This window comes from Galeopterus variegatus, unplaced genomic scaffold, assembly GCF_000696425.1.
Source record: "Galeopterus variegatus unplaced genomic scaffold, G_variegatus-3.0.2 Scaffold8648, whole genome shotgun sequence".
Classification (NCBI taxonomy): Eukaryota; Metazoa; Chordata; class Mammalia; order Dermoptera; family Cynocephalidae; genus Galeopterus; species Galeopterus variegatus.
The window spans coordinates 31,813-44,342 of record NW_007734759.1 but is presented as its reverse complement, the minus strand read 5'-3'; the positions used below and the strand labels follow the sequence as shown (position 1 = coordinate 44,342).

The window sequence follows — 12,530 nt, the reverse complement described above, 5'->3', positions numbered from 1 at the left end:
CTTTGTTTCTGAGAGCACTTTAAGCAAAATGTGCTCCATACACAATTGCACAACTGAATTGGTTAGGAAAGGGTGAGATCAGCCAGAACTAAATTAGAGAAAGTTGTTCACCACTTTTCTTTCCCATTTCTTATTTATTTATTTATAATTGTGGTCAAATACATTAACAAAATTTACCATCTTAGCCATTTTCAAGCATGCAGTTAAATGTATTCACACTGTTGTGCAAATAATCCCCAGAACTTTTTCATACCCTTTAAACAACCTCCCATTTCCCCTCCCAACAGCCCCTGGCAACTGACATTCTACTTTGTCTCTCTGAATTTGACTACTGTAGATACTTTGCATAAGTGAAATCATACAGCATTTGTCCTTTTGTGACTGGCTTATTTCACTTAGCATAATGTCCTCAAGGTTCATCCATACTGTGCATGCGTCAGAATTTCCTTCCTTTTTAAGGCTGAATAATATCTCATTGTATGTATATACCACATCTTCATTCATTCATACATCGATGGACATTTGGTTGCTTCCACTTTTTTGCAATTGTGAATTCTTACCCGCTTTTTCAATAAACGTAAATATTTTCTCCTAAATTGATCCTTTTAAATAGAGTGTTTTGGGGATTGGGGGTGACTGGCCAGTATAGGGATTCAAACCCTTGACCTTGGTGTTATTGACACCACACTCTAACCAACTGAGCTAACCAGCCAACCCCCTTAAGTGGAGTGTCTAACTTTTGCCTCACCTTCTTGGCAGCTTCTTTAAGAAGCAAATGTCGGAGATTGCAGGGACATGGCTCTTTAGACACCAGTTCTGTTTAAATCTGTTTCATCCTCTGTGACATAAATCCTTAATCTCTCAGTATTGTACTTGTGGGCTAGTATTGGCCAATAGCTCCCTCTATCAGTCAATCTGTCAAAAACATTTTATCACACATTCCAAATGAAAACTGTAAAGCCAGGAACTCCAATTCAGTGACCCACAAAATGAAGACATATTCTATGCCCTCAAAGTGCTTAAAGTCTTCAGGAAATAAATCAGACTCTGGCAGAGTGGTCCAAAGAACCCTGGGGAGTCCCTGAGACTCTCCTAGCAGGTCTGAGAGGGCCTGTCTTTTTCTAACTGTGAGGCTTAATTTTCTTCCTATACTTCATCCAAAACAACATATTGCAACAGGTTGAATGCAGAAGTATTACATGAATCTTTTGTCTTCTGTTAAACCAAACATGAAGAAATTTTGGAAAAATGTAACACAATATTACTCTTCCCACTACATTTTTCCTTTGTTTTCTAGAAGACAGTTATTTTCCATAAAAATGTTATTGATGTTAATGTTATGGGTTTATTATTGCTATTTTTAAATGAATTTAAAATAAATGTTAACATTTTTGTTTTAATTTCTAATATGGCAAATATGGATAGATATAACCCACATAAATGTAAGCTCCTTGGATCCTCAATAATTTTTAAATATGGAAGCAGGTCTTGAGACCAAAACTTTTGAGAAGTGCTACTGGAGGAACAGCCTCAGAGGCAACGCTAGCAGCCTAAAGGAAGCAAGAGCTGACTGAAACACTTATAGTGCAACAAGCTGAGGAGCCCCTTTCTTAAGCCCAATCCTATAAATAAAAACAGGCTTGTGGAGTCACAAAGCTATGGAGTCAGAAAGCTCCTTTCCAATCTATTCTGGAAGCTTGGAAATTACTGGAAAAGCTGAAAACGTCAGCAAGATTCACTACTCATTTTCTTATGTATGGAACATGCTACCATTACGGCAGCATTTCTTGTTTTTTTGTTTTTGTATTTTTTTTTTTATTTTTGGCATCTGGCTGATATGGGGGATCAAACTCTAGACCTTGGTGTTATCAGCACCACGCTCTAACCAACTGAGTTAACCAACCAGCCCGTTTCCTGAGTGACTGTCACATGCCAGACATTGGACTAGATGCTTTCAATTACCTCTCTCCTTTAAGAGTCACAACCACTGATATAGCCATTATTAAATCCACTTTACACGTGAGGAAAAAAAGAAGCCCAGATTCGTAACTTGCCCAAAGTCTAGCTGTTTTAAGTGACAAAGCTAGGATCCGTACATGGGTCATCATAGCTCCTGTTCTTCCCCTAAGCCGTGTCGACTCTATTTCAAATAAAGACAGCATACAAAAAACCAACGTTGTATAGAACTTTATCAGATAGAGACATCAACTGTGTAAGAAGAGACCTTTGAAAACTTAGTCTAGAACCAGCTGCCCTATTGCTAAGGATAGGCTGGGATGTGGCTGATTTAGTTATCTATCTCTGACAAAGAATATTTTATTTCATATTTGTGCATGTTTATATTGTAATTATGGTGTTCAGGCAATACATAAATCAACCTTATTATGCTGTTTAAATTTGGGCAAACTGCTTTTCTCATGAAGGCTTCTTCATGGACCAAATTTTAAATAAACATCCATAGAATGGACTATGCATAGAATATTTCTGGAAGGATACAGAAGAAATCAGGAACAGTACTGCCTCTGGAGAGAATTGAGTGACTGAAACTTTTCACCATCTATCTTTTGCATCTTTTTATTTTATACCATGTTTTGTCGTTGTTTTTTTTTTTTTTTTTTTTTTTTTTTTAACTAATTTAAAAGAACAATGAACAAAGACCCAAGTCAACACCTGGGAACTGCTCAAAGTCCGTAGCATCAGCAGAGGATGATGGACTCTTGATTAGTAAATTGTCTGGGTGCTGGGAAGATTCAATTACTTGCCTACCCAACTCACAAGGAAAGCTCTGTGGCTGAACATCTCATGCTTGAGTGCAATATAAAAGCAGACATTTAGAAGCAGTTATTTGAAGTTTAAAAGATTGGAGTCTTCCCAAAATAGCACAAGGGGACTCACTCAAGGGAATGAACATCTGCAAATTTGACGAAAAGGTCAGTAGAAAACTACTTAATTCATCATTGCAGGAAACAAGCTAATACCCCAGGGCCTGAACCTTGATAGGCAAGCCCACCCATCTGGCATTCTCCCATTCCCATTTTGTGCAGCAGCCAAAACACATCACTGCTGCCCTTATTTTTTTTACTTGTCACTGCTGCCCTTAAACCTTTCCCTTTATTCAAGAACCAGCCATTTGTCTGAACTCCCTTGAGAAAAACTTTTCCCTCTGCTACTCTGAATGATTCCATTGCCAATTTTCTCTAAAAGACAATAGTTAAACTTTCCCAAGTACTCTGTGCTTATGAACAGTATCTCAAGTAATAAATCTGACAATTCTATTGAGGAAGATACTAGTTTTATTTCCATTTTATAAATGATAAAACTGAGGACCAGAGAGGTTTTAAACAATTTGCCCAAGGTCACACAGCTAGATGACAGAGCTCGGATTAGAACTTAATTTCAAGGCCAAGTTCCTGCTCTTGATCATGAACTATTATTCACTTGGCCTAGCACAAGCAGTCTGTATGATTTGGATGTCTTTGTGGCACTACAACTCTGAAAGCTCTTATTTACCACTAGTATTAGAATAAATTCCTGAAAAGAAGGCAAGTCTAACCAACCCAGCTAACCATCCCACATTTTAAATGTTGGAAATATTTAAAAATTATAAAAACAATATAAGGACAAAATCCAAGAGTCAAATCTCGCCTATAAGGCCACCAATTTTCTGAGTTAGCTCCAAAAGAAAGGGGAAATTCACTCACATGGAAATGGCATTTGCAATCAAGACCCTGGGAAAGAGAATCTAGTCAGGGAGTAGCATGGGATTTGTTTTGGTTGGCACATGAAGAGGAATCTGGAGATGTACAAGTCAGGCCTGAGAGCCATGGATGCAAAGCAGCACCAGATTCTCAGTGGAACCTTGAGTGTGCCAGTTCATGTCACAACTGCTACTGAATGAGGCAAACCCTTGCATCAGGGACCAGAGCCCTACCCTTTCCACTCCATCAGCACGAGGGTCCAGACAGAGGCAGGGCTGTCTTAATCCCACCACTGTTGTTTTGTTGCTCCACAGATTAAACGTATGAAAGACTGGCAAAGGAGAATTGATAATAAGATGGATTTTACTTATAAAACATTGCAAATACCATTCAAAATTAGGAAACATTTCCAAATTAATCAAAGTCGCAAACGTGGATATAGAGCCACAGATCAGTAACAAAACGGAAGGCAAATGAAACGTTCCAGAGAAATTTTGAAAAATTCCAAAGAAACACACACTAGGCTAAAAATTTGCAGTTAAACCGTGGCTGCACAACAGGTTATATTCACTCCTGCATTTTCTCAATAAGTTCCTCCTTATATTTGCCTTTCTCTTTTCCAACTTGTCGAGACTTGGCTTTTCGTTCAAGGATTTTTTTCCGATCTTTGTCCAGTTTTAGCCTGGTGATAACCACCTATTAAGGAATGAGAAAACAAACAAATCTTTATTTTTTTTAAGTGGAAAGGACTTATCACCACAACCATCCTGTATCATAGTACTTGGGTTCCTTCTGCTAAGCCAATCTCCCACCCCCTAATTCCTGAGGACCTGAGGAGACCACTTAAATAGAGTTTAAGGGCCAGCCCGTGGCTCACTTGGGAGAGTGTGGTGCTGATAGCACCAAGGCCACGGGTTCAGGGATGGCCAGTTAGCTCACTTGGGAGAGCGTGGTGCTGATGACACCAAGTCAAGGGTTAAGATCCCCTTACCAGTTATCTTTTTAAAAAATAAATAAATAAATAAATAAAGTTTAGTGATGAAATATCATTTGGGCTGGGAAAATCTGTTCATCATCCCTTGGCTGGCTGGCAAGATGCATTGTTTTAAAAAAAATCTGCATTGCCACTAGCTACTGGGCAATACAGAGATCATATGAATTAGTAAGACCCCAACCATTCTACCCTTAAGGATCTGAAACTGTGGAAGGAGAAAGACCCTATATCACGATGTACAAAAAGGGAGCGCAAAGGAGGAACAGCATATTCTACTAGGTCAGCACAAGAGCCACAGGAAAGGATGTTCTCTCTTCTCCCTCTGGACTTATCTAGTGGGGAAGCATTGCCTGAAATGCTTGGAGCCCTCTTGCCACCAGCTTGAAGCCAGAGGCTTAACCCAGGATGGCAAAACAGACAAGAAAAGAATCTTTGATGATATCACTAAGCCACTGAATCAATCAAGCCTCTTGAAGTCCTTACCTCAGCCACCTGTGTAGACAGTACCAACATGTCAATTACTCTAACAGTAACAGTATGCTACATGGCTGCTACCACCACCCAGTCCCAAACCATACCTTGCTTGGGTGAATGCCCACATGGACAGTTGTGCCATTAGCCTTCTCACGCTGCACTCGCTCTATGTAGATGACATATTTCTTTCTGTACACCTGGACTACCTTGCCAATTTGCTGACCTTTGTAGTGTCCTCGAACCACCTAAGAGAAAATACAAAAGAGAATTTCCCTCATATTTCTAAAGCATGAACATCATAATGTGGAAGCTAATTATCAGGAACACATAGGCTAAACATACAACCTTTTTTACAGAAACAGATTAATCTTGGCAATCAAACGTCAGCTATTTTTATGGGATAAATCTGCTTTGTGTTATGCTAGGTCAGGTGGAAATTCTTCACCTGAGTTTTTTCCTTCTTTTATCTGTAATATAAATGGACAATGACTGTTAACAGGGTTAACAGGAATAATGCCATCTTGTGCCCTGCCCACCTTAATGACTTCTGTTTAACCTCATTCCTTTGTTTCACTGACCAGTTATAGATTAACCTTAGGGCAAGCATAACAAGAACATAGGACTTAGGGACTAGATGACTCATCACAACTGCTATCAGCTAGTCTATGCACAAGCATCGCAAGTTCCCTGCTTCATAGATCACAGGAAACCTACTTTTCTTAAACTATTTCTTTGAAGTTATGCTAGCTAAGCCTTACCTAAAAGCCAGAGACAGAGACAGAGAAAGAGAGAGAGAGAGAGAGAGAGAGAGAGAGAGAGAGCACGCGCTCTCATCTGCTATAAACGTCTGATTTTCACTGTGTGTGACCTTCCCTGTATGTAGCTTACCCTTTTAGTAAAAATCTTTGTATGTATTTGCCTGCTTCATTCTTTGGTCTGAAAGTTCCTTTTCAGTTTGGAGGGTATTACACTCTAATCCCCTCCTCCCACATTGATTAGATTAATAGGCATAGAGAAAATACCACATATAAAAAATGAGAGGTTCGGGCCGGCCCGGTGGCGCACTGGAGAGTGTGCCGCTTGGGAGCGCGGCGGCGCTCCCGCCGAGGGTTCGGATCCCATGTGGAGACCGGTTCCCGCTCACTGACTGAGCGCGGTGCGGGCGCAACACCGAGGGTTGCGATCCCGTTACCGGTCATTAAAAAAGACAAAAAGGAAAAAAAAAATGAGAGGTTCAACCTGAGAGAAATTTATTAGAAAAATAAAGAAAAAATAAAGAATTAGAGAATCTCAAGACTCCTAAATTGTCTACCAAGATTGTTCAGCTTACTTTTCAAGGTGATTTTCAGGTTGAAAAAAGGACAGCTATGCCTCATTGAAAAATCCACCATAGACTCTCAGGACACACTTGTAAGAAGTCTGAAAAAGCCCATTAACTATGATCAAGACTGAAGAAAGGTGTTAATAAAAAGAGTCTAAAGGAACAGCCAGGATAAAGAGAAGTAGACAAACTCTAGACTCAGTGAGGAGAGAGATGGGATAAAACTAAACTGACTGGACTGGACAGGTGAGAGCAAAGAGGCAAGAACCATACTCAAAGTCTGGGTTGGGCAACTGGATGGATGGTATGGATATGCCTTTCCCAGAGGCATGGAACACAGGGAAAGAAACAGATTTTAGAATATAGTTTAGTTTGGAACATGTTGAATTTGAGGCATCTGGGGACATTCTAGTGGAGAATTTCACACAGTTGGAAGGCCAACTGGGTCAGAGATGTGGGAGTCATCCAGAGATGCAATTTGAAGCCTCTTTTTGCTCAGAGACCTGATGGTATGAGAACAGGGCAGGATGTAGAAATATGAGAAAAATCAACATTTTGGAAGAGCTTCAAAGAGAGACCAAAGTGGCCAGAGAGAACAGGAAACCGTGAGGGTGTGGTGTTACAACAGTCAAGAAAAGAATGTCAAATGCTGCAGAACCATCAAATACAGAGAGGATAAAGTATTTAACAAATTTGACAACAAGGTTACTAGTGGCCATGGCTAGAGTGCTTTCAGTGAAGTGATGGGAGGGAAGCTGTTCACGGTAAGGCGATGAAAAAAAGTATAGTAGTTATATCTTCTTCCCCACCCCCCACCCCCGGTTTTTTGTGTGTGTGTGTTTGTGGGTAAATTAATTTGTTTATTTTTTTTTAGCTCCCACCAATAAGTGAGAACATGTGGTACTTCTTTTTCTCAAGTTTCTTCATATTTAAAAAGGAAACAATTCATACCTTATAAGTATTCAAAAACTGGCAGCTCTTCCCTGCCCACCTTCATTTCACTTTTCACATCCATCTAGTCAGTAATTTTTTCATTCATTCACAAATACGGACTGAGTCCTCACCATGTGCCAGCTCCGCACTGAGGTCAGACAACAAACAAGATGAGCTTTCTGGCTTTAAGGAGACTAATCTGAGGCCAGTAAACAGTCAACAAGTAAATATACAAATATATGATCACTAACTGGAAGAGTGCACATGGGTACTGAATGCAATAATAAAAATGGCCTCTGTCATCATTAGGGTGATGACTATGTTACAAGTGCCAAAAGTGACTTGTGCATTTTACTGTATGTAAATTATGTTTCAGATAAAAAAAAAAAAAGACCTCAAATTGTGTTAACTGCTATGAAGAAAAAATAAAGAATGCTATACTATAATACTGATTAAAGAATCTGGGAAGGCTTCTCTGAGGAACTGACATTTAAGATAAGACCTGAAAAATAAGGAGTTAGCTAAGTAAAGAAGAGGTGGACAAGCACTCCAGGCATAGAGAGAAAAGATTAAGGTGTATCTAAAGACCCAAAAAGGCCAGTGTGGTTAAACTATAGAGCATGTGGAGTTACTAGGAAGAGATGAAGCTGAAGAGGGAGACCAGGATTAGATCACATGGGGCCTTGTAGTCAATGATTTTAGATTTTATAAGCACATCAAGTGCCATTGGTAGCTTTTCAGTAGGATCTGATTTGCAAATAATACCTCTCTGTGGAGAATGGACAAGGGTAAGAGAAGAAGCTGGGATGCCTTGAACTAACTGGAAAGAGTCAGATTCAAGACTTTTTTTGGAGACTGAATCAACAAGACTTGGTAGCAGATTAGAATGGTGGTTAAGGAGAGTGGTTAAGAACAACTTAAAGGTTTATGGCATATGAAAATGGGAAGATATAAGTGTCACTTAATTGAGATGTGGAAAATGGGAGAAGAATCAGATTTTGGAGGCAGCAGGAATGTTAGGATCAACAGTGTTGTTGGGGGCTGGCTGGTTAGCTCGGTTGGTTAGAATGCAGTGTTATAACATCAAGGTCAAGGGTTTGGGTCCCAGTACCAGTCAAATGCCCAGAAAGGTGGTGGTGGTGGGGGGAAGTACTCTTTGATAAGAAGCTAGAGATGTCTGAGATATCTAAATAGAGATGTTCAAAGTAGATCTTACAGGTCTGCTCAGGAAAGTGTTTCAGATTGGGATATAAGAGGAATATAAGTTAGCACAGAGCAGACATTTAAAGCTCTGGGAATAGATATTACCTATTATCTACCTAGAGAGAGAACACAGAGCAAGAAGAGATGCTAGACCAGGTCCAGGCTTGACGAACTCAAGGATTTAGGAATCAGAAAGAGGACAAACAGCCAGCAAAGGAGTCTGAGAAGTTGGAAATAAACTGGGAGGCTAAAATGTAAGAAAAACCAAAAAGAGAGTATTTTAAGTAAGGTGGTACCACTGTGCTAAATGCTGCTAAAAAAAGAGTCAAGTATGGGGCCAGCCCTGTGGCTCACTCAGGAGAGTGCGGTGCTGGGAGCGCTGAGGCCGCAGGTTCGGATGCTATATAGGGATGGCCGGTGCATTCACTGGCTGAGATATTACCTATTATCTACCTAGAGAGAGAACACAGAGCAAGAAGAGATGCTAGACCAGGTCCAGGCTTGACGAACTCAAGGATTTAGGAATCAGAAAGAGGACAAACAGCCAGCAAAGGAGTCTGAGAAGTTGGAAATAAACTGGGAGGCTAAAATGTAAGAAAAACCAAAAAGAGAGTATTTTAAGTAAGGTGGTACCACTGTGCTAAATGCTGCTAAAAAAAGAGTCAAGTATGGGGCCAGCCCTGTGGCTCACTCAGGAGAGTGCGGTGCTGGGAGCGCTGAGGCCGCAGGTTCGGATGCTATATAGGGATGGCCGGTGCGTTCACTGGCTGAGCGTGGTGCAGACCACACTGTGCCAAGGGTTGCAATCCCCTTACCGGTCCAAAAAAAAAAAAGAGTCAAGTATGATCAGACCAAGATGGATCCACTGGATTTAGTCACAAGGAGTTTATTGGTGATCTCAATCAAAGCAATTTCTATAGTGTATTGGAGACAGGAATCAGAATGGAGAGCAACCAAGAGTGAATGGGAGGTGAAGTGTAGACAACTCTTTTAAGGAGCTTGGCTATAAATGGGAAACAGAGTAGTGGCTGGAAGGAAATGTGGGGCAGGGGAAGAGAAACTGAATTTTCCAGTTTTCTTGCAAAAATCAAAGAACCTGACAACAATGAGCCTGCATTTCTCTAAGGCAGCAAAGGGCTGAAGGTGCATGACTATCTCCTTTAAATGAGGTATGAGCTTTCCAGCTCACCATTTTCTTATCAGCCCACTTCCCTTTTTTTTTTGGCAGCTGGCTGGTAGGGGGATCCAGACCTACTTCCCTTATTTAATGTGTCTACCCAGCCCCTACAGGTATTTGAAGTTCCCCCATTCTAGAATATGGGAAGGATCCAGGAGAGAATAGGTTGAAACTGTTGATCATACCTCTGAACTACTCTTTCCACTCTATTCCTGTCACACTTTCAGCCTAATTTATCTCCTGCTTCCAGTCTTTCCCTCCCAACATATCCCTTAAACGTACAAAGAGTCCCACTGCCTCAGATGATACACCAAACCCCATCACTTTCTCATTTAATTCTCTAAAACAATGATTCTCAACTGGGTGAGGAAGAGTCACTTTTGCCCCCCAGAGAACATATGGCTATATCTTGAAATATTTTTGCTTATCACAATTGTGAAGGGGAGGAATGCTACTAGTATCTAGTGGGGAGAGGCCAGGGACGCTGCTAAACACTCCTCAATGCACAGGACAGCTCCCCCACAGCAACTGTCCAGTCCAAGATGTGAAGAGAAGGGCCAGCCCATGGCTCACTTGGGAGAGCATGGTGCTGACAACACCAAGTCAAGGGTTAAGATCTCCTTACTGGTCATCTTTAAAAAAAAAAAAAAAGATGTCAATAGAGCTGAAGATGGGAAACCCTGCTCTAAAATGAAAACTCCACATGAACAGGGGCCTTTTCCCTCTAGAACAATGTCTGATAAATGCTCAATAAATATTTATTCAGGAAGTGAATCTAGGGCCGGCCCGTGGCTCACTCGGGAGAGTGCGGTGCTGATAACACCAAGGCCACGGGTTCGGATCCTATATAGGGATGGCCGGTTTGCTCACTGGCTGAGCGTGGTGCTGACAACACCAAGCCAAGGTGAATCTAGCCCCTGCCTATTTCACTCACCCCCAACTCCCTTCCCTTTTCCACACATCCTAAGCTCCAGTCACAGAAGACAGAGAGAGGGCTTACACTTTTCGCCATGGGCCACACCTTCATACTTTTGCATCTCTGACTTGCTGCTGCTTCTCCATTTTCCCTATCAAATTCAGTACCATCACATGCCCAGCTCCCACAAATCCCCGTTCATCAACCACAGTAAACCCAAAAATACCAAAATACGACTCACAGCAGCACTTTTTGGTTCAAAGAGCCACCCTGGCAAACTGACAGCCACGGGGCTAAATGAAAAACAGATTTTTGCTTGGCTAGCATAGTATTTTTTTTTTTATTATTTCTATTAAAGAATTGAACGCTCTTAAGCAGCGCAGGCACCCTCTGGTGACTCTGGCCTAACATATTTTAAAGGTCCCACTACTTGCCAGGGTCCTGAGGGCATAAGGCAGTGACTCCTTCACGACGTTCTCAGGCAAAGGCCGCGTCTGAGAGTCACGTAGCTAGGTAAAAAGCGCGAAGAAGACGTACCTGGACCTCGTCGTCCTTGCGGATAGGCATGGAGCGGACATTGTACTTCTGCCGCAGCTCCTTGGAGAGCGGGGACGACATGATCTTCCTGCGCACGTGCGAGGGGGCATTGAAGTGGCGTTTGCGGTTTTTGCTGCGGTCCGAGGTCACGAAGGGGTTGAACTTCATGGTGGCCGTCTGCAAAGAACGGCGAAGGAGGTAGCGCAGAGAGGCTCAGTGGGGTACAGGGGCCTGTTCTCCATCAAGGCATCCCTCCCCATCCCCGCACAGGTGCTCTACAGGGAGAGGTAACATTGGAAGAAGACTGAGGGAGAATGGGGGATGCGAGATGTCCGAGTGTCACCCAGGGGAAGACGTGCGTGGGGGCGCATGCCTGAACAAAAGGGTCGTGGGGAGAGGGCGGCGCTGTGGCCTTGAGGCAGACTGAGGGAGGAATGCTCGGGCACGAGAGGAATGCATGGTTGGGGGTCACGCAGAGAGACACCTGGGGTGGCGCGTATCTCCGCAGCACGTGGGGGAAAAGTCCCAAGGGGCGATGGGCTTCAGAGTCTGAGAAAACACCAACCTCCACTCACCTACCTGGCGCCGGGAGCACTCAGGCCGTGCGCGCGCAGAACCGGAAGTGAGGCTTCCTGACCGCGCAAGCACGGAAAGATACCGGTGCCCCATTCCTGTCAGAGCAAACAGAATAGCGCCCCCTGCGGCTTGGGGGAATCTCAGCCCCTCCCTCGTTCCACAGGGTTCCGGGAGCTCCGCGTGGCGGCATGCGGGAAAACCCGAAGAGTTAGCGCCTTTGGGGATAAGGGCCTACTTTTGTGGTACCTGCAATGGAGGCTTCTTGATGCTCTTTTAATAGGTACTCTGTCAGTAGTCTCTCTCCTACCCAATATTCTTTGTCCCTGTTGCCTTCCGCAGAGGGACCGCCGAGGTTGCTTAGGTATGTACTTGCATAATGTCCGGGTGCTTTAAACACCATGATGCTCCAAAAGCCACCTGTGGACCGGCTCCTTCAAAAATCACTGAGATGTCCACAGTTCTACAAAACCAGACGGTCGTAGATCGGGGTCAGGGAATTTGACACACACACACACACACACACACACACACACACACACGAAAACAACAAAAGAAAAACCAAACAAAGAGGAGGCCCCTTGTTGCAGGACACACGCAAGGCTGGGCCTCACATTCAGACTTCTTTTTTAATTTTAATTTTAATCCCCCCAACTGTGAACTCACATGCAGACTTTTAGCGATAACTACCGGTGACGCAAAAT

General features: G+C 42.7%; 1 protein-coding gene and 1 non-coding gene across 3 annotated transcripts; both read right to left on the bottom strand.

Annotated features, from left to right (window-relative positions):
* Positions 1 to 637: 637 nt before the first annotated feature.
* On the bottom strand, positions 638 to 712 carry TRNAI-AAU. The gene has a single exon. It is a non-coding gene; the product is annotated as a tRNA-Ile (tRNA).
* A 3,330-nt stretch (positions 713 to 4,042) lies between these two features.
* LOC103608629 (60S ribosomal protein L26-like 1) lies at positions 4,043 to 12,289 on the bottom strand. 2 transcript variants are annotated; one of them, XM_008593039.1, is made up of 5 exons: positions 12,076 to 12,289; positions 11,833 to 11,924; positions 11,254 to 11,430; positions 5,271 to 5,411; positions 4,043 to 4,394 (listed from the first exon to the last, which is right to left on the bottom strand). In XM_008593039.1, the coding sequence occupies exons 1-5, from the start codon at positions 12,227 to 12,229 to the stop codon at positions 4,266 to 4,268; spliced, it is 693 nt and encodes a 230-aa protein (XP_008591261.1). In that variant the 5' UTR covers positions 12,230 to 12,289; the 3' UTR covers positions 4,043 to 4,265. The 2 variants fall into 2 exon arrangements, with proteins under 2 accessions (XP_008591261.1, XP_008591262.1); XM_008593040.1 differs by lacking the exon at positions 11,833 to 11,924 and adding an exon at positions 11,738 to 11,802 and having other exon boundaries at positions 12,076 to 12,288.
* Positions 12,290 to 12,530: the final 241 nt, after the last annotated feature.